The 19,432-nt window shown below is 51.1% G+C and overlaps 1 protein-coding gene across 1 annotated transcript in view; it reads left to right on the plus strand.

Annotated features, from left to right (window-relative positions):
* Positions 1-2,439: 2,439 nt before the first annotated feature.
* gdpd1 (glycerophosphodiester phosphodiesterase domain containing 1) overlaps positions 2,440-19,432 on the plus strand; it is a 50,179-nt gene continuing 33,186 nt past the window's right edge. The window contains exon 1 of the mRNA XM_038814629.1: positions 2,440-2,759. Coding sequence (XP_038670557.1) covers positions 2,624-2,759 — 136 coding nt within the window. The 5' untranslated portion in view covers positions 2,440-2,623. The remainder of the gene's footprint in view (positions 2,760-19,432) is intronic.

Genomic DNA, 19,432 nt, shown 5'->3' on the forward strand with positions numbered 1-19,432 from the left:
AAATGCAACAACCCCACCGACACGTGGAATCGCTGCCTCAGAACGTACAAACTGGAGAAGCACCTGTGAAGCTGCCAATCATCTCGAACGTCACAGTGTGGAGCACGCGGAGGCCAAGCGTAAACAGCGGAAGGAGAGCACAAATTCCAGAGCACCTCACCCGCCCACCTCATCAAACACCACCTGCCGAACCTGTGGCGGAGTCTGCGGATGCAGGATCGGACTATTCAACCACCGCGGAACCCACCTCCCCGAAGTGGAAACAAGTCATCCTCGACCCTGAGGGACCGCCCAAGAAGATTGTGAAAAGCACTCTATACGTGTGAGTCTTTCTTGCTGTACCACCTGAAGGTAAGAAATTGACTTTTCTTCCCCTCCACAGTGAAGGGGTTTGCTACAGTTCATTTTGCTACAGTTGTATCTCTCAGATTTACAGCTCCATGACCTCCAGGCCCTTGAATGTGGAAATGTCTGCACCTGGAAACAGACCTGGGGACTGCAAGGGTTGCTCGATTGGCTGCACTCCTTTTGGAGCTAACAGGGCTGCTCACACACCCGGATATAAAACTCTCGATGTTCACATATGCAGTTGGTGGGATGAGTCAACATTTTAAAAGGGGTAATTTAATGCAAAGTGGTTTATGGTATTTTCATGGGTCCAAGGAGACCTTTGCACACTTGTATCCTGGAATATTAACGTAATGTATTACTTTGCTGCAGAACATGCTTGGCAGGACTCGGCAGCTGTGGAGGTAGAAATAACGTTTCAGGTCTGCAAAGTTTCAGCCATGTTCTGCTGCTGGGGAGTCCAGAACTAGGTAGGGGTCACAGTTTGAGGATAAGGGGTAAACCTTTTAGGACTGAGGTGAGGAGCAATTTCTTCATCCAGAGAGTGGAGAATATTTGGAATTCACTGCCAGTGAAAGTAGCTGAGACCAAAACGTTGTGTGATTTCAAGAAGGAATTAGATACAGCTCTTGGAGCTAAAGGGGTCAAGGGTTACGAGAGGGGAGGCGGGGTCAGGGTATTGAACAGCCATGAACATAATGAATGACGGCTCGAAGGGCCGAATGGTCTCCTAGTGCTTCTATTTTCTATATTCCAACATTTCTGGTTTAATTTGGCATTTGCAGCGGCCGCAGTGTTTTGCTTTTGAATTTCTCTTGGTGGATTGTGTGGATGCTCATGTCAGTGACTTGCAGGGGGACGAATGTTGGGGGGGAGGTACCTCACGGTTTGGTTTTTAAAATAATTATCATCCAGGTGAATCTCTTTGGAATTCCTCGAAGTGATGTTGGAGGACAGGCTGTTTGCGATCTACAATGTCATTCACTGCCACACACGTGGAGCAATTGTAAACCTTTGGTTCTTCAAGGCACAGCGTTTACTCGCTGTAAGTAATCAGAAGCTCGGGATCAAAACAGTTTAAATGATGTTTGCTGAAGGAAATTAGCATATTGCAAAGTGCTTGCATTGTTTCGTCTCGGAGTCAGCATGAAATGTCTGCCTTTTTTGAATTGTTACTGAAGAGGCACTTGGTGATGTAAGACTGGGTCAAATTTTTTTTGCATTATTCTCCATTGTCTAAATTATTTTAAGTTGATGGCATTCAGTATAAACATAACGCAATGCATAGAATCAAACGAAAAATAAGAGCAAAATGTTAGAAATTTGAAATAAAAAAAAGCAGAAATAACAAATACATGGAAGTGTTTAATATATAGCTTCGTACAAATATAATATTGTTGCTCAGATTATCGGCAACACGTTGTGTCTTTAAACAGGGCTTGCGTCCAGTCTGACTGGGATTTTTGATATAACCTGCTTGGTGTAACTGCTCTTACAACACCAGGTTAAAGTCCAACATGTTTGTTTCAAACACTAGCTTTCGGAGCACCAAGGGATTTATTAAGAAGGGGAAATGAGAGTAAGCTTGCAGTGAGCATAAAAACTGACAGTAAATGTTTCTATCCGTACGTGAAGAGAAAAAGATTAGTGAAGACAAATGTCGGTCCCTTACTGTCAGAAACAGGGGAATGTATAATAGGAGACCAAAAAAAAATGCCTGAGCAACTAAACACATTCTTTAGTTCTGTCTTCACAAACTCCACATCATGGTGTAACTGGGTAAGCGAATCTCAATTTCTCATGGCACACGACGGGACACTTTTTCTCCTCTCCACAAGTATTCGCTGAAGGTGGAGCAGCACTTTCTCTTTTTTTACTTGGATCCATTCCACATAAAATATTTTGGGAATTATGTAAAATTCCCACCCCCCCACCAGCAGATGGATGGATTATTGTGTGAGAGCCAGGCTGCTGCGCAGATTGTCCTTTTTGTTGCAACATTCGGGGAGGGGGCGGGGCCGGGCTGGCTGCGCAACAATGGGAGATTGTAACAGAATAAAGCGGCCAATGGGAGTGCAGTCGGGGCGCAGGCGCGGGTCGCCCGGGGAGGACACCGAGAAGCTGAGAGGCGCCGCTAGTGTCCTCCCCTCATTCATTCAGGCCCCCCACACTTAGAATCGTCTCTCGTTTTATAAAAAAAAGATATTTATTAATTTAATAATAATAACCCTGTCTCGGGAGGGGGGAGTGAGTGCAAAGGCTGCCACTTGAGGAAATGTCAGCCGCGATGTATGTCCTTTCCACCCTGGGTGGCTTCGTGCTCTCCTCCGCTTTGCTCTTTAAATGCCCGAACCTGCTGCACAGCAAGAAGAAACAGTGCTTCAGGAGCCGGCATATCTCACACCGCGGAGGTAAGTGAAGCTGCCCTCCTCTCTCTGCCCCCCCCCCCCCCTCTCTCTGCCCCCCCCCCCCCCTCTCTCTGCCCCCCCCCCCCTCTCTCTGCCCCCCCCCCCCTCTCTCTGCCCCCCCCCCTCTCTCTGCCCCCCCCCCCCTCTCTCTGCCCCCCCCTCTCTCTGCCCCCCCCTCTCTCTGCGCCCCCCCCCTCTCTCTGCCCCCCCCTCTCTGCGCCCCCCCCTCTCTCTGCCCCCCCCCTCTCTCTGCCCCCCCTCTCTCTCTGGTATCCCCCCCCTCCTCTCTCTCTGGTATTCCCCCCCCCCCTCCTCTCTCTCTGTATTCCCCCCCCCCCTCCTCTCTCTCTGGTATCCCCCCCCCCCCTCTCTCTCTGGTATCCCCCCCCCATCTCTCTCTGGTATCTCCCCCCCCCCCTCTCTCTCTCTCTGGTATCCCCCCCCCCTCCTCTCTCTCTCTGGTATCCCCCCCCCCTCCTCTCTCTCTGGTATCCCCCCCCCCCCCTCCTCTCTCTCTGGTATCCCCCCCCCCTCCTCTCTCTCTCTGGTATCCCCCCCCCCCTCCTCTCTCTCTGGTATCCCCCCCCCCCTCCTCTCTCTCTGGTATCCCCCCCCCTCCTCTCTCTCTCTGGTATCCCCCCCCCCCTCCTCTCTCTCTCTGGTATCCCCCCCCCCCCTCCTCTCTCTCTCTGGTATCCCCCCCCCCCCTCCTCTCTCTCTCTGGTATCCCCCCCCCCCCCTCTCTCTCTCTGGTATCCCCCCCCCCCCTCCTCTCTCTCTCTGGTATCCCCCCCCCCCCCCTCCTCTCTCTCTCTGGTATTCCCCCCCCCCCCCTCCTCTCTCTCTCTGGTATCCCCCCCCCCCCCTCTCTCTCTGGTATCCCCCCCCCCCCCTCTCTCTCTCTGGTATCCCCCCCCCCCCCTCCTCTCTCTCTGGTATCCCCCCCCCCCTCCTCTCTCTCTGGTATCCCCCCCCCCTCCTCTCTCTCTGGTATCCCCCCCCCCCTCCTCTCTCTCTGTGTATCCCCCCCCCCCCCTCCTCTCTCTCCTGGTATCCCCCCCCCCTCCTCTCTCTCTCTGGTATCCCCCCCCCTCCTCTCTCTCTCTGGTATCCCCCCCCCCCTCTCTCTCTGGTATCCCCCCCCCCCCTCTCTCTCTCTGGTATCCCCCCCCCCCTCCTCTCTCTCCTCTGGTATCCCCCCCCCTCCTCTCTCTCTCTGGTATCTCCCCCCCCCTCCTCTCTCTCTCTGGTATCCCCCCCCCCCTCCTCTCTCTCTCTGGTATCCCCCCCCCCCCTCTCTCTCTCTCTGGTATCCCCCCCCCCTCCTCTCTCTCTCTGGTATCCCCCCCCCCCCTCCTCTCTCTCTCTGGTATCCCCCCCCCCCTCCTCTCTCTCTCTGGTATCCCCCCCCCCCCCTCTCTCTCTCTGGTAATCCCCCCCCCCTCTCTCTCTGGTATCCCCCCCCCCCTCCTCTCTCTCTCTCTGGTATCCCCCCCCCCCCTCCTCTCTCTCTCTCTCTGGTATCCCCCCCCCTCCTCTCTCTCTCTGGTATCCCCCCCCCCCCTCCTCTCTCTCTCTGGTATCCCCCCCCCCTCCTCTCTCCCCCTCTGGTCTTCCTCCCCCCCCCTCTCTCTCTCTCTGGTATCCCCCCCCCTCTCTCTCTGGTATCCCCCCCCCCCTCCTCCTCTCTCTCTTTCCTCCCCCCCCCCTCTCTCTCTCTCTCTCTCTCTCTGGTATCCCCCCCCCCCTCTCTCTCTGGTATCCCCCCCCCCTCCTCCTCTCTCTCTTTCCTCCCCCCCCCCTCTCTCTCTCTCTCTCTCTGGTATCCCCCCCCCTCTCTCTCTCTCTCTCTCTCTGGTATCCCCCCCCCTCCTCTCTCTCTCTCTCTCTCTGCCCCCCGTCCCCTTCTCTGTCCCTCCTCCTCTGTCCCCCTCCCCCTCTCTGTCCCCCCTCGCCCTTCTCTGTCCCCCCCCCCCCCCACCCCCCTGTCCCTCACACACACCTGCAGAATATCTTGGCAAAGGCGGAGGGGTTTCTGTGGTGCTTTTGAAACAATAGATTCATTTCTGCGGAGCAGAGGAAGTCCACTCGAAAAGGGTCAATCAACCACTGGTTGTTGCCCCTCTGCCTGGACGGTGCCACCTTTTTTAAATGACCAGCCTGGGACTGTTGATTTGTGTTGGTGTCAGGCTGGGCGAAAGCAAAAATGTCCCTGGCGCCCCTTTCAACGCCCCCTTTTCCACCCACACGGTGCCCAGGTGGGAATGAGGAGCGTCTGCCCACTTGAGGGGCTCTGTCACTGGCTGTCCCGAGGCGGCAGCTCTCTGCTGCCAGTCTGTCTCTCTCCAGCACCCAGACTATTTTTACCTGGTGCCCACCCCGCCGACCTTTCCCTGTTATGGAGATGGGAATATTGTTTGATTCCCCCCCCTTCCCCCAGAGGGCAGATTGAGAGGAGATGAGCCTCCCACCGTGAACACACTTTGCACCGTCACTGTCTGTGCACCAAATAGAAATCGCAGTCTGGTGAGTCACAGATAAGATTTCCCGAGAGGGGAGATTTCGCTCAGGTCCTCGCTGCACCCACCAAAGGTTCAGAATAATCCAGAGGTGACAGTTTCCAGATTTATTGCTGCTATTATCCAGGCAGCCCGCAGTCTTGACACTGCCCCAGCTTTCTGCTCCATTTCACGCTCTCCTCTGGGTTGGGGGTTGGCAGTCGTGGTGTCCAAGTACCCCTCAGTACCCCTCCCCAAATGAAAAGTGAGTGCATCCAGAAAGGATCATGTCCCAGGTCGTTAATACTCTGGCTGGACTTGCTGGAAGGACTGGAGGGGGGCTCTCTGAGTGGAGCAGGGAGTCAGCAGTTGCACACATGATATCAAGGATAAATCATAGAATTTACAGTGCAGAAGGAGGCCATTCAGCCCATCGAGTCTGCCTCGGCCCTTGGAAAGGGCACCCCACCCAAGCCCACACCTCCCACACTATCCCCCACCCAGTAACCTCTTTTTGGACACTTAAGGACAATTTAGCGTGTCTAAAAGGTAAAGGGGCATTTGGGAGGTCGTGGGGTCCATGTGTGGCGTTCCAGGGTGAGGATCCAAGCAGATATGGCTGCCAGGGGTTGGGGGAGTTGCAACGCCAAAGCCAGCAGAGCGTTTGGAAGAGTTGAAGGCCTGGATGAGATTTGGAGATGGTGAGGATCGCGGCAGTGAAGGTTTTATTCCCCATTTTGAATTGAAGTATTGGTAACTGGGAACCGGCATGAGTCAGCAGGATGGGGATGGTAAGCGAGCAGGACTCGGTGTGAGATAGGGTCACGAGCTGGGGTGTGGGATAGGGTCACGAGCTGGCGTGTGGGATAGGGTCACGAGCTGGGGTGTGGGATAGGGTCACGAGCTGGGGTGTGGGATAGGGTCACGAGCTGGGGTGTGGGATAGGGTCACGAGCTGGGGTGTGGGATAGGGTCACGAGCTGGGGTGTGGGATAGGGTCACGAACTGGGGTGTAGGGTAGGGTCACGAGCTGGGGTGTGGGATGGGGTCACGAGCTGGGGTGTAGGGTAGGGTCACGAGCTGGGGTGTGGGATAGGGTCACGAGCTGGGGTGTGGGATAGGGTCACGAGCTGGGGTGTGGGATAGGGTCACGAGCTGGGGTGTGGGATAGGGTCACGAGCTGGGGTGTGGGATAGGGTCACGAGCTGGGGTGTGGGATAGGGTCACGAGCTGGGGTGTGGGATAGGGTCACGAGCTGGGGTGTGGGATAGGGTCACGAGCTGGGGTGTGGGATAGGGTCACGAGCTGGGGTGTGGGATAGGGTCACGAGCTGGGGTGTGGGATAGGGTCACGAGCTGGGGTGTAGGGTAGGGTCACGAGCTGGGGTGTGGGATAGGGTCACGAGCTGGGGTGTAGGGTAGGGTCACGAGCTGGGGTGTGGGATAGGGTCACGAGCTGGGGTGTGGGATAGGGTCACGAGCTGGGGTGTGGGATAGGGTCACGAGCTGGGGTGTGGGATAGGGTCACGAGCTGGGGTGTGGGATAGGGTCACGAGCTGGGGTGTGGGATAGGGTCACGAGCTGGGGTGTGGGATAGGGTCACGAGCTGGGGTGTGGGATAGGGTCACGAGCTGGAATGTACAGAGGATGGGAGGCTGGACAGGATCGCTTTAGCACAGCTAGGCTTAGAGATAACAGTGATGTGGGTTTTGGCAGAATGAGATGGATAATGTTCTGGAGGTGGAAGGAGGGCGGTCTCCGTTATGGAGACAATGCAAAATCTGAAACTTGGGAAAACTGAGCAGGACCCAAAATGTAAATGTCAATTGAGGCAAATACAAGCACTTTGGTACATTACCTGCTCCTTTTAGGAGTGGCCCCTTTTAATTTGTCCCTTAGTTAATTTCTGGTCTTCTATATAGTTGATTGGTCCTATGTGGGTTTCCTCCGGGTGCTCTGGTTTTCGCCCACAAGTCCCGGAAGATGCGCTGGTAGATGAATTGGACATATTGAATTTCCCTCCGTGTACCTGAACAGGCGCCGGAATGTGGCGACTAGGGGATTTTTTACAGTAACTTCATTGCAGTGTTAATGTAAGCCGCCTTGTGACACTAATAAAGATTATTATTAATACATTATGGATATTGACCTGTGCCTTTTCATGACGGTTGCACAGGTTTGAGTGTTTTCAACACCAATGGCCGTTCAATCTGTGCTCCACTGTTCAGGATCCCATTCTGTAGCCAGAGTTTCTTTACCTTGGCTGCAACTATTTGTCCCAGATGGTATCATGGCTTGGCTCATTGGGGGTCCAACACTGTGGATTGAGTTCAGACCGCCCTGTTCCCCATACAGGAAGGTATGAATTGCAGCCAAGCCTTTGAGTTGGCAGGAGAACTATCTGTGCTACCTTGTGTGTCACTGCATCGTCCATTATACACATGTGAGAGTGGGTAGGCTATTTGACTATGGGAAAGGGCGGAATGGACACAGCAACGGGTCATTGAAAATCTGGACTGTTTTCCTGACCGCATCCCGACCCAAACATGCCCTCCCAAAATTAACCCAAGACTAGATTCTGAGCTCAACTGAGATCAGCAAATCAGTGCAGATTGCAAACTTTCCAATCCAGTATGAATCAACCAATTCAGAGTCACGCGCAAAGTGAATCATCTAGTTTGCTGCGTTAGACAGACACACAGGTTCACAGCGGTCTTCATGTTTTATTTCTGGTGTGTCTGCGTGCGTCTCACCCCCACAACCCAAAAAAGATGTGCGAGGTAGGTGAATTGGATGGTGTTATAAGTGAAGAAAGTTTGTTCCTTGGCTTGGGTCGACTTAGCCCATCTCTGCTAATTGGCAGCTAAACATTATTGTTTCTGAGGTCTTTTTTTGGGTGTGGGGATATCCGAGAGAATTCCTGAAGGTGCTCATCCTGGTGCTGGGTGACATTGAACAAAGAAAAGTACAGCACAGAAACAGGCCCTTCAGCCCTCCAAGCCTGTGCCGACCATGCTGCCCGTCTAAACTAAAATCTTCTACACTTCCGGGGTCCATATCCCTCTATTCCCATCCTATTCATGTATTTGTCAAGATGCCCCTTAAACGTCACTATCGTCCCTGCTTCCACCACCTCCTCTGGCAGCGAGTTCCAGACACCCACCCTCTGCATATAAAAAAAAACTTGCCTCGTACATCTCCTCAACCTTGAATATGATTATTGATTTTTTTTAAACGTATGGACATTTAAAATTACTTTTGTCCAATTAAGGGGCAATTTAGCATGGCCAATCCACCGACCCTGCACATCTCTTAGGTTGTGGGGGTGAAACCCACACAGACACGGGGAGAATGTGCAAACTCCACACAGACAGTGACCCAGAGCCGGGATTGAACCCTGGTCCTCAGCACCTTGAGGCTAACCACCATGCTGCCCGAGCACGTGTGAACATTGGGTGAGGTTGGTGCTGGGCTCAGCTATGAAAATTTTGCTCCCTCAGCCTCCAGCATTGCGTTATCTGTTGCTGTTTAGGTTCATGTTTCATGATTTATCCTCTGCTACCTCATTCTGCCAACAAGTCAATGCCCGAATGGCTACACGAGCCAATACTCACATTAAAAGCTCAGTGTGGGGGCACAAAGTTGAGCATTGCCCTAACTCTCAGTTAACTGCTGGAAGGAGTGTGTTCAATTTATCCCTTTGAAATCCTGTTTCATATCCTGTTTCTTGGAAGGATGTAGCTTTGTTCTGGCGGGGGCTTAGCTATAAGCCATACCTGACCATAGGGGGACAGTGACGTCTTGGCCTACTCCTTGTCGAGGAGCAAGACGGTGAAAAGAAAAGGCTATTTGCCCCCACAAACCCATATTGTGATCCCTCATCAGCTGCAGTCAAATAATGAAGCCGGGACACCATTATCTGTGCTCTGCTTGCACTGGTGGCACCTGCTGCAGAATCTCCTCTGTATGAAATGAAAATTGCTTATCGTCACGAGTAGGCTTCAATGAAGTTACTGTGAAAAGCCCCTAGTCGCCACATTCCGGCGCCTGTCCGGGGAGGCTGGTACGGGAATCGAACCGTGCTGCTGGCCTGCTTTAAAAGCCAGCGATTTAGCCCAGTGAGCTAAACCAGCCCCTATGGGCTATGGTTACCGATATCATGGAAGATTATTTACACCATTTGCTGATTCCATATTCCAGCCAGCCTCAGTGCAAGACACAACGACACTTTCCTAAACTGTAGCTCAACTGAATGACGTGCAATGAACAAAATTGTGTTTCTGTGGGTGTGTGTGTGTGGGGGTGGGGTGGTGCAGGAGTCCCGGATGGAAGGTATCAGTGTAGTGGAGCCGGAAAAGAATTGAGACGAGAATTAGTAACCGGTTGGGATTATAGAATGCATTAGCAGGCAACTTCACAGCACAGCAGGTGTTAAAGGTGGGTAGATTGTGGTATCACATGTGCTTCCTCCCACAAGTCTCCACATTCCGGCGCCTGTTTGGGTACACGGAGGGAGAATTCAGAATGTCCAATTCACTTAACAAACACGTCTTTCAGGACTTGTGGGAGGAAACCGGAGCCCCCAGAGGAAACCCACGCAGACACGGGTGAGAACGTGCAGACTCCGCAAGACAGTGACCCAAGCCCGGAATCAAACCCGGGTCCCTAGCGCTGTGATGCAATAGTGCTAACCACTGACTGATGTTAGCAATTGTGCTAACCACTGATTGTTGTTGCCCCATTTCCTGCCTTGTTTCCAATGCTGCTGATTTTTTGGCACCAGTACTTATGGCTCATGCTGTATTCTAACACCAGCATTTTGGGAAACCTGCATCATGGTCTGAAGGGGGGGATCTTTGACTGTCAGAAGCCCTGGTGTTTAGTCCGATCCATGCTCCTGCCTCGCATTCCCATTCCCAGATTTAGGGCTGCATGGTGGCGCAGTGGTTAGCACTGCTGCTTTGCGGTGCCGAGGTCCCAGGTTCGTGTGTGTGTGTGTGTGTGTGTGTGTGTGTGTGTGTGTGTGTGTGTGTGTGTGTGTGGCAACACTGGTGGAGCAGTGACAGTGGTCTAGTAACCTCGAGACCTTGGCTAAGGCTCTGGTTCATGGGTTCAAATCCCACAGTGGCATTTTAAATTCAATTCGTTAAATCTGGAATTGAAAGCTACTCTAAGCAGTGATGCCCGTGGAATGATCATCGATGACCGTAAAAAGCCATCTTGTTCACTACCTGCTCGGGGCCTACATATGGTCAAGCTGATTCTCAACTACTGTGAATTGGCTGAACAAGCCACTCAGTTGAAAGGCAGTTAGGACGGGCAACGAATGCTGCCCTTGCCAACGACACCCGCCTGCCAGGAAAGAATAAACTGAAGACGTCACATCTCAGCCCAATCATGTTCACCCCCTGACCATCTGGCCAATCGAGAGCAGGAACTGGGGTTCAGTTCAGTTCTCCCTCTTGACCCCCTCCTGACGTTCCGCTCACATTAGGTCCAATGATAGCTAATCATGGGACAAATTATCGGATAGTTTGGGCCGATGTTTTGTGGGATTTAGAAGAATGGAGTTGATCTCAGTGAAACATTTGAATCTGTGAAGACTTGTCAGGATACAACTGACAGGCAATTTCCCCTGGCTGGGGGGGGCAGGGGAGGGGGGTGAGAAATCTCTTCATCCAGGATTGTGAATCGTTGGGGTTCCGTTCTCATAACACATAGAAGCAGAATTAGGCCATTTGGCCCCATCTAGTCTTGTCCACCATTCAATCATGGCTGATATGTTTCTCAAGCACATTCTCCTGCCCTCTCCCCATAACCCCAATCCCCTTATTAATAAAGAACCTATCTATCTCTGACTTAAAGGCACTCAGTGACTCTGCCTCCACAGCCTTCTGCGGGAAATAGTTCCACAGATTCACCACCCTCTGGCTGAAGAAATTCCTCCTCATCTTATCTCTGCTTTAAAGGATCGTCCCTTCAGTCCGCGATTGTGCCCTCGGGTTCTAGTTTTTCCTAATAGTGGAAACATCCTCTCCAAGTCCACTCTATCCAGGTCTCTCAGTTTCCTGTAAGTTTCAATAAGATTCCCCCCCCCCCCCCCCCCCCCCCCATCCTTCTAAACCCCCAAAGAGTACAGACCCAGAGTCCTCAACCGCTCCTCATACGACAAGCTCTTAATTCCAGGGATCATTCTTGTGAATCTCCTCTGTACCCTTTCCAGGGCCTGCAGAACTTCCTTAGATACGGGGCCCCAAAGCTGCTCACCATACTTCAACTGGAGTTTGACCAGAGCCTTTTACAGCCTCCGAGTACATCCCTGGTCTTGTATTCTAACCCTCTCGACACAGCAAGCGGTGAAAGCTCAATCATTGAGTATGTTCAAGATCAATAAGATTTTCAGACACTAAGGAAATCCTGGGGTGAGGGACAAGGTGAGAAAGTGGAGTAGACGTAGAAAATCGGCGGTGATCTTATTGAATGGCGGAGAAGGCCGCGGTGCCGACTCTTGCTCCTAATCCTTGTAATTTGAGGTCAGTTGTAACACCTGGGTGCTCTCTGACTAAAGCTCAATATGTACCCGGTGTGAGTCATCTGACAGGATTGGTTGTTTCCTTTATTGTGGTGCAATTTTCACCACATTTGATGGTTTTGATTGCAGACGCTGGAGATGAGAATCAGTGAAAAGTTCAAGGTTTCTGGCCTCTTGTGTGTCCTTGTCCTGCTGATCGAACAGATAGACCATGGTCAGTGGGAGGTCACCTGGGAAAATTACACCAGTAATCCAAGAGCTTGTATTTATGAAACACCCTTTTTGATGTCGAACAAACTGTCCCAGCGTGGAAAAGCTAATGGTCTGTTACAGTTCACAGAGTACTGTGGTAAAAATATTTTTTTTTTACACGCATTGTAGTCTGTACGTTATACAGTGCAAAAGGAGGCCATTCGGCCCATCGAGTCTGCACCGACCCATTTAAACCCTCACTTCCACCCTATCCCCGTAACCCAATAACCCCTCCTCACCTTTTTGCTCACTAAGGGCAATTTATTATGGCCAATCCACCTAACCTGCATGTCTTTGAACAGTGATGGTAACGGCTCCAACGTTCCTTCCAGCACATGGCTGGCCAGGAATCTCTCACCCTCTTACCGCCTGTCACTGGAGTGTGTGGGAAGAATTTTCAGCCGATGGTCAGTCCGTTTGACTCCGTATGAAACACACCTTCCTGAGCCATCCAAAGATGGGGGGGGGGCCTCAAACGTGGAACTTCAGGTTCTGAAGCAGGAATGTTACTCACTACCTGACACGACCTCCAGTTAATGTGCATTTACGGGGGTGGGAAAGGCAAAAATATCAATCAGAGGTGAGAGTAGGAGCTGCGGTCTGGAGCACAGAACAGAATAGGGAGGTTTTCTTTTTAAAAAAAAAAAAAAAAATTTAGAGTACCCAATTCATTTTTTCCAATTAAGGGGCAATTTAGCCTGGCCAATCCACCTAGCCTGCACATCTTTGGGTTGTGGGGGCGAAACCCACACAAACACGGGGAGAATGTGCAAACCCCACAGTGACCCTGAGCCGGGGTCGAACCTGGGACCTGGACGCCGTGAAGCAGCAGGGCTAACCCACTGCGCCGCCACGCTGCCCTTAGAATAGGGAGTTTGAAGAGTTTCTTCATGGGAGAGAGGGGCAAAGGGCTTTGAGAGGATATTCCAGAGGGTGGGTAATGACCGGGTCTACAAAAGGTTAGTTTATCCTCAAAAAGTTAGAGTTTAGACTCGGAAGAAAATGAACGTTTGGGGAATGTTTAGAGCCGAAGGGATTTACCACCCAAGGTGGGTTTTAAATTTTAATCCTTTTTTGAGGAGACGAGTCAATATAGATCAATGTCTTGGATTTTCCTGTGCTCAGTGACACTCGAGGGAGGCAAATGATGTGCTTTATGCCTGTTTCCATGGCTAATATCTTCCTGTAACAAGCCACCGGAGGCTATAACTTGTGGGCTATAGTTGGCCAGGAGTCTCTCCCTCTCTTACTGCCCATCTTGGGCACATTGGCAGGATTTTCAGGAGTCTCCCCGTGTCTGTGTGGGTTCCCTCCGGGTGCTCCGGTTTCCTCTCTCAAGTCCCGAAAGACGTGCTGTTAGGTGAATTGGACATTCTGAATTCTCCCTCCGTGTACCCGAACAGGCGCCGGAGTGTGACGACGAGGGGATTTTCACAGTAACTTCATTGCAGTGTTAATATAAGCCTCCTTGTGACACTAACAAAGATTTATTATTACAATTGAACTGTTCAGCCACGTGAACACACCTTCCTTGGCCATCAAGCCCTAAAGTGGGACTTAAACTTGAAGCTTCTGACTCACCACAAGAATCTTCCCTGTCGATCAACGAGGACAGGGTAACTAAAGTGGTGAGGCCGGTGTCACCTCTTAGCATCTTCCAGTGAATATTTTCCTCCTGGCTGGTTGTACTGACTCTGATTGGCTTTCCAATACTTGGGAATGGGTGAAAAGGAAAACTGTACAGTTGAGTTTTCCACTCATGGTCAACATGCGTTAGGCAGCATTCCAGCAGGATATCCGGGAAGGGCAGAGAGAATGGGAGACGAGGACACAGGCGCACCGATCCCTGCAAACAATTGACTGTCCCTGGGATTACTCCCCTTCCCATTTCTCCACAAAGGTCATAAAAGTCATCATTCTTGTGCAGCAGGGTGGCGCATGGGTTAGCACTGTTGCCTCACGGCGCCAAGGTCCTAGGTTCGATCCCGGATCTGGGTCACTGTCCGTGTGGAGTTTGCACATTCTCCCCGTGTTTGCGTGGGTTTCGCCCCCGCAACCCAAGGTTAGGTGGATTGGCCAGGCTAAATTGCCCCTTAATTGGGGGAGAAAAAAAATGAATTGGGTACTCTAAATTTTAAAAAAAAGTCAGCAGTCTCCGACCGAACAATAGGAGGAGGCCGTTCAACCCCACTGCAGCCTGTGTGCTGTAGGTACACCCACAGTGCTGTTAGGGAAGGGAGTTCCTGTATTTTGACCCAGCGACAATGAAGGAACGGCCAAGTTAGAATGGTGTGTGGCTTGTAGGGGGATTTTCAGGTGGGGAATGCTGTGATGCCTCTGCTGCCCTACTCCTAGGTGATCGAGGCCACGGGTCTGGGAATGAAAGCCTAGTCTAAGCAACCTGTCCATATAGAACATAGAACAGTACAGCACAGAACAGGCCCTTCGGCCCTCGATGTTGTGCCGAGCCATGATCACCCTACTCAAACCCACGTATCCACCCTAGACCCGTAACCCAACAACCCCCCCCCCTAACCTTACTTTTTAGGACACTACGGGCAATTTAGCATGGCCAATCCACCTAACCCGCACATCTTTGGACTGTGGGAGGAAACCGGAGCACCCGGAGGAAACCCACGCACACACGGGGAGGACGTGCAGACTCCGCACAGGCAGTGACCCAGCCGGGAATCGAACCTGGGACCCTGGAGCTGTGAAGCATTTATGCTAACCACCATGCTACCGTGCTGCCCCATTATAGCTTAATGATTTTAGGTTCGAGAGCCACACACCGCTGACTCCTGCCCCCTTAAATTTGTTTTTCTAATCCTGACTTCAATACCTGCCCTCTGCCGGGGACGAGCTGGTGGGAACACCGGATTATTTTTATTCTTTCCCAAAAGCGGCTTTCTTCAGTCGGTGGGTTTTGGTCAGAGTTCACGCGATCGCACTCTGCAGGGGTGGTAGTGTCACCAGCCCAGACACGTCCTGAGGTCACCTCAGTAACTGTGCTTCTTACCCCAGCAGCTAACCAGGGGTCAGTCATTTGTGAACGTAGTGGGTGAGAAAGAGGGCCTGTTTCCTCGAAGATTTCACAATGTTGTGACTGTGGGTTTTGATCACAAGGACCAGCCAGTCAGCAGTTCCAGGTCTACCACAGGGGCAGATCCTCAATTCACATCACAGATCAGCTGAGCGCGGCTGGATTCGAACTCGTGGGAAAGTTGCACCAATAAAAATTATTTAATATTTTAAACCAAGCCTGAGCAGTATCGATCAGTCCTTTAATTAAAATAAAATCCCCCCCCCCCCCCCCCCCCCCTCCCTCTGCTCCCCCTATTCCTGAACAGTAAGAAGTCTTACAACACCAGGTTAAAGTCCAACAGGTTTGTTTCAAACACGAGCTTTCGGAGCGCTGCTCCTTCCTCAGGTGAATGGTGAGGTATGTTCCAGAAACATTTATATAGACAAAGTCAGAGATGCTGGACAATGCTTGGAATGCAGGCGTTTGCAGGTAATCAAATCATTACAGATCCAGGGAGAGGGATAATCACAGGTTAAAGAGCACCCTACCCAAGGTCAACACCTCCACCCTATCCCCGCAACCCAGTAACCCCACCCAACACTGAGGACAATTTTGGACACTAAGGGCAATTTATCATGGCCAATCCACTTAACCTGCACATCTTTTGACTGTGGGAGGAAACCGGAGCACCCGGAGGAAACCCACGCAGACACGGGGAGGATGTGCAGACTCCGCACAGACAGTGACCCAAGCCGGAATTGAACCTGGGACCCTGGAGTTGTGAAGCAATTGTGCTATCCACAATGCTACCGTGATGCGGAGTGCGGAGATCTCTGAGGGTAATGGGGCTGGCAATGAATGCAGAGATAGGGGAGGAGGTGAGGCATTTGAAAATGTATATGCAAAATGTATAGGCACAGGTCAATATATATAATGTATTAATAATCTTTATTAGTGTCACAAGTAGGCTTACATTAACGCTGCGATGAAGTTACTGTGAAAAGCCCCTAGCCGCCACATTCCGGCGCCTGTTCGGGTACACAGAGGGAGAATTCGGAATGTCCAATTCACCTAACAGCACGTCTTTCAGGACTTGTGGGAGGAAACCGGAGCACCCGGAGGAAACCCACGCCGACCCGGGTAGGACGTGCAGACTCCGCACAGACAGTGACCCCAGCGGGAATCGAACCTGGGACCCTGGTGCTGTGCAGCAACAGTGTTAACCACTGTGCTATTGTATTGCCCATGATGGCCATGCAATCATTGTCAATTGTTGGGAAAACCCACCTGGTTCACTAATGGCCTTTAGGGAAGGAAATCTGCCGTCCTTACCTGGTCTGGCCTACATGTGACTCCAGGCCCACAGCAATGTGGTTGACTCAAAAGCCCTCTGTTCAAAGATAATTAGGGATGAGCAATTAAACCCTGGCCCAGTCAGCGGCATCCACATACCAGGAATGAACTTTGGGGATGATTTTTTAAAAAAAAGTTGTAACTCCCAACTGTGGCCGAGTTCAGCTCCCGGGTTTATCTACCCTGGGTCTAGTTATGGGAAGTTGAGGAGAGTTGGGACGTGTGTCTGTTCACACGAAACAATAGCTGTGGTTTCTCATCATAAGAACGGGTCAGCAATTGAAGGTTCCCCACAACACGAATCCTCAGACTCGAGACAGATCAGCAGGATGTGGTCGGGGGAAGAAGCCTTCTAGCAAAGTCTCCACCGAGACGTAACATTTCAAAGTAAGCGGTTTGGTCGAAAGCAATTCATAATTTTCCTAAAAAGAAGGAAGAGGAATTCTCAGATGGTTTCCACTGTTTTAAGCAAAGCTTGCAAATGTCCCCAAGTTCAATCACAGAATTAATTATCTCTGCTCGAGAGAAGTAGTGGAAGCTCCAGGGCGAAGAGACGGTGTGCATTTATATAGCCTCCTTGGTGACCTCCCAGACCTTGCCAGAGCAGTGTAGTGCGTTTTGAAATGTAGGAAATCCAGCAGGAAGTTAGCACACAACCAGAAAACTCGGATTGTTGATTGGCCTGGGGTGGTGGGGCAGAGATGGGGGGAACTCACTTGCCATTCGTCAAGATTAAAATGTTCTACATTCGCTATTACTGTGTTGAGGTTTGGAAGAGTTTTGTCCCATTTACCATTCCTCCAAAACTCTCGGGAGCAAGTCAGTGAGAGATACAAACAAAACGGCAGACAATAGGCAGTGAGGGGAAAATGCAGATAAGCTCTGAGCACCAGTCGCGTTTTTCTCTCTCGCTCCCTCTCTTTGTTCCGGGCACAGTGGCCGGATGGTAGCATTGCTAGGCTAGTTGCCTGGGGGCCCGGATTGAGGGTGACACAGTGGTTAGCACTGCTGCCTCACAGCTCCTGGGAGCCTGGTTCAATTCCAGCCTCGGGTGATGATATGGAATTTGCACTTTCTCCCCGTGTTTGCGTGAGTTTCCCCCCCCCCCCCCCCCCCCACGTGCAGGTGGATTGGCCAAGCTAAATTGCCCTTGGTAGGATTATAGGGATAGGGTGGAGACATGGGCTTTATAGGGTGCACTTTCCAAGGGCCGGTGCAGACTCGATGGGCCGATTGGCCTCCTTCTGCACTGTATGCTTCTACAATGCTCTGGTGACTAGTTCAAATCTCAAGGCTTTTGGGGGAAGTTACAAGCATGGTGCTCCAGAACGTGACACACACCTAGTAAAGTTAGAACACAGGCATCAACCCAGCAATACAGAAAACTGCTCAGGTGTATACATCCTGCACACCAGAAACAGACAAAATCCAAATCCAACTCGGCCAGTACCGCCCTGTCAGTCGACTCAATCATAATGTGATGGAAGGGGTCATCAGCTATCAAGTCACACTTACTCAGCAACAACCCGCTCACACACGCTTAGTTTGGGTTCCACCAGGGCATTCAGCTCCTGACCTCATTACCATCTTGGTTCAAACATGGACAAAAGAGCTGAATACCAGAGCTGAGGTAAGAGTGACTGCCCTTGATATTTGTGTCAGCAAGGGGCCCTTAATGAGAATCGGTTGGGGGGGGGGACTCTCCACTGGTTGGAGTCATACCCGGCACAAAGGAAGGTGGTTGTGGTGGTTGGAGGTCAATCATCTCCGCTCCAGGACATCACTGCAGGAGTTCCTCAGGGTAGTGTCCGAGGCCCAACCATCCTCAGCTGCTTCATCAATCACTGCCCTTCCATCATAAGGTCAGAAGTAGGGATGTTCTCTGCAATGTTCAGCAATATTCGTGACTCCACAGATACTGAAGCAGTCTGTGGTGATATGCATCACTGTATTTACACAAGGGGTTAATGTAATTAGGCTACGACTAAGTAACCACTCGCGGGAGCACCAGAGATGCCATGACACAGACATACAGCCAATGGGTCATTAGAACAGGACACCACCAATGGGTAATCAGGACACCCAGAGGTGACATTACCACAAGGGGGCACTTCACAACCCATATAAAAGGACAGGGCACACAGGCTCTGCCTCTTTCCAAAGACAGACACCTAGAGAGTACATCAGGGTTGATCAACATCATCACACCCAGCACGTGGCTCAGAGCATGCTGGTAAAGATAGACTGGGTTACTACAGCTAGATTAACAGAGTGTCGAACTCATTTAAGAACTGTGTTAATAGTTCAATAAACACGTTGAACTAATTTCATAGTCTGGAGCTTCATTTGTCAAAGTATACATCAAGGAAGCAGCTTATGCTACACGAAGCAGCATAACACAACACAGTCCATGTTCATATGCAGTGAGACCTGGACAATATCCAGGCTTGGACTGACAGCTCACCACCATCATCTCGAGGGCAATCAGGGATGGGCGATAAATGCTGGCCCAGCCAGTGATATCCTCGTTCCGGGAATGAATTAAAAGAAAACAAAGTCCTCTTATCATTAAATAGTAATCATGAAACTACTGGATTTTCATTAAAAGCCTCCCCGATTCGCTAACGTTGTGCAGGGTCTACAGATCCACAGCAACATAACTGCCCTTTGAAATGGCCGAGCAAACCACTCCGTTGTATCAAACTGCTGGAGAAAGAAGCATTGCGAAAGGTGGCTTTACCAAGACCTTCTTGGAGGAAATAAGGGATGGGCACGCCCCAAGAACAAACATTTAAAAAGTTTAGCAGATTCCAAACCCAGAGAGTGGCTCCTCATCCGAATCAGTCAGCCACGAACGTGACGAGTGATTTGAAACGTCCAAGCGATGTCTTATTCTTAAGATGATTAAGAATTTTTGTTTTGGGTTTTTTCTTCACCTCTGTCCAGCATCTTGAACCTGTTAGTTTCTGTTGGCTGTTGCCTGGGTGAGTTAATTGGCCCCGACACAGCCAGTGCACA

Source organism: Scyliorhinus canicula, chromosome 12 (assembly GCF_902713615.1).
Source record: "Scyliorhinus canicula chromosome 12, sScyCan1.1, whole genome shotgun sequence".
In the NCBI taxonomy this organism is placed as follows: domain Eukaryota; kingdom Metazoa; phylum Chordata; class Chondrichthyes; order Carcharhiniformes; family Scyliorhinidae; genus Scyliorhinus; species Scyliorhinus canicula.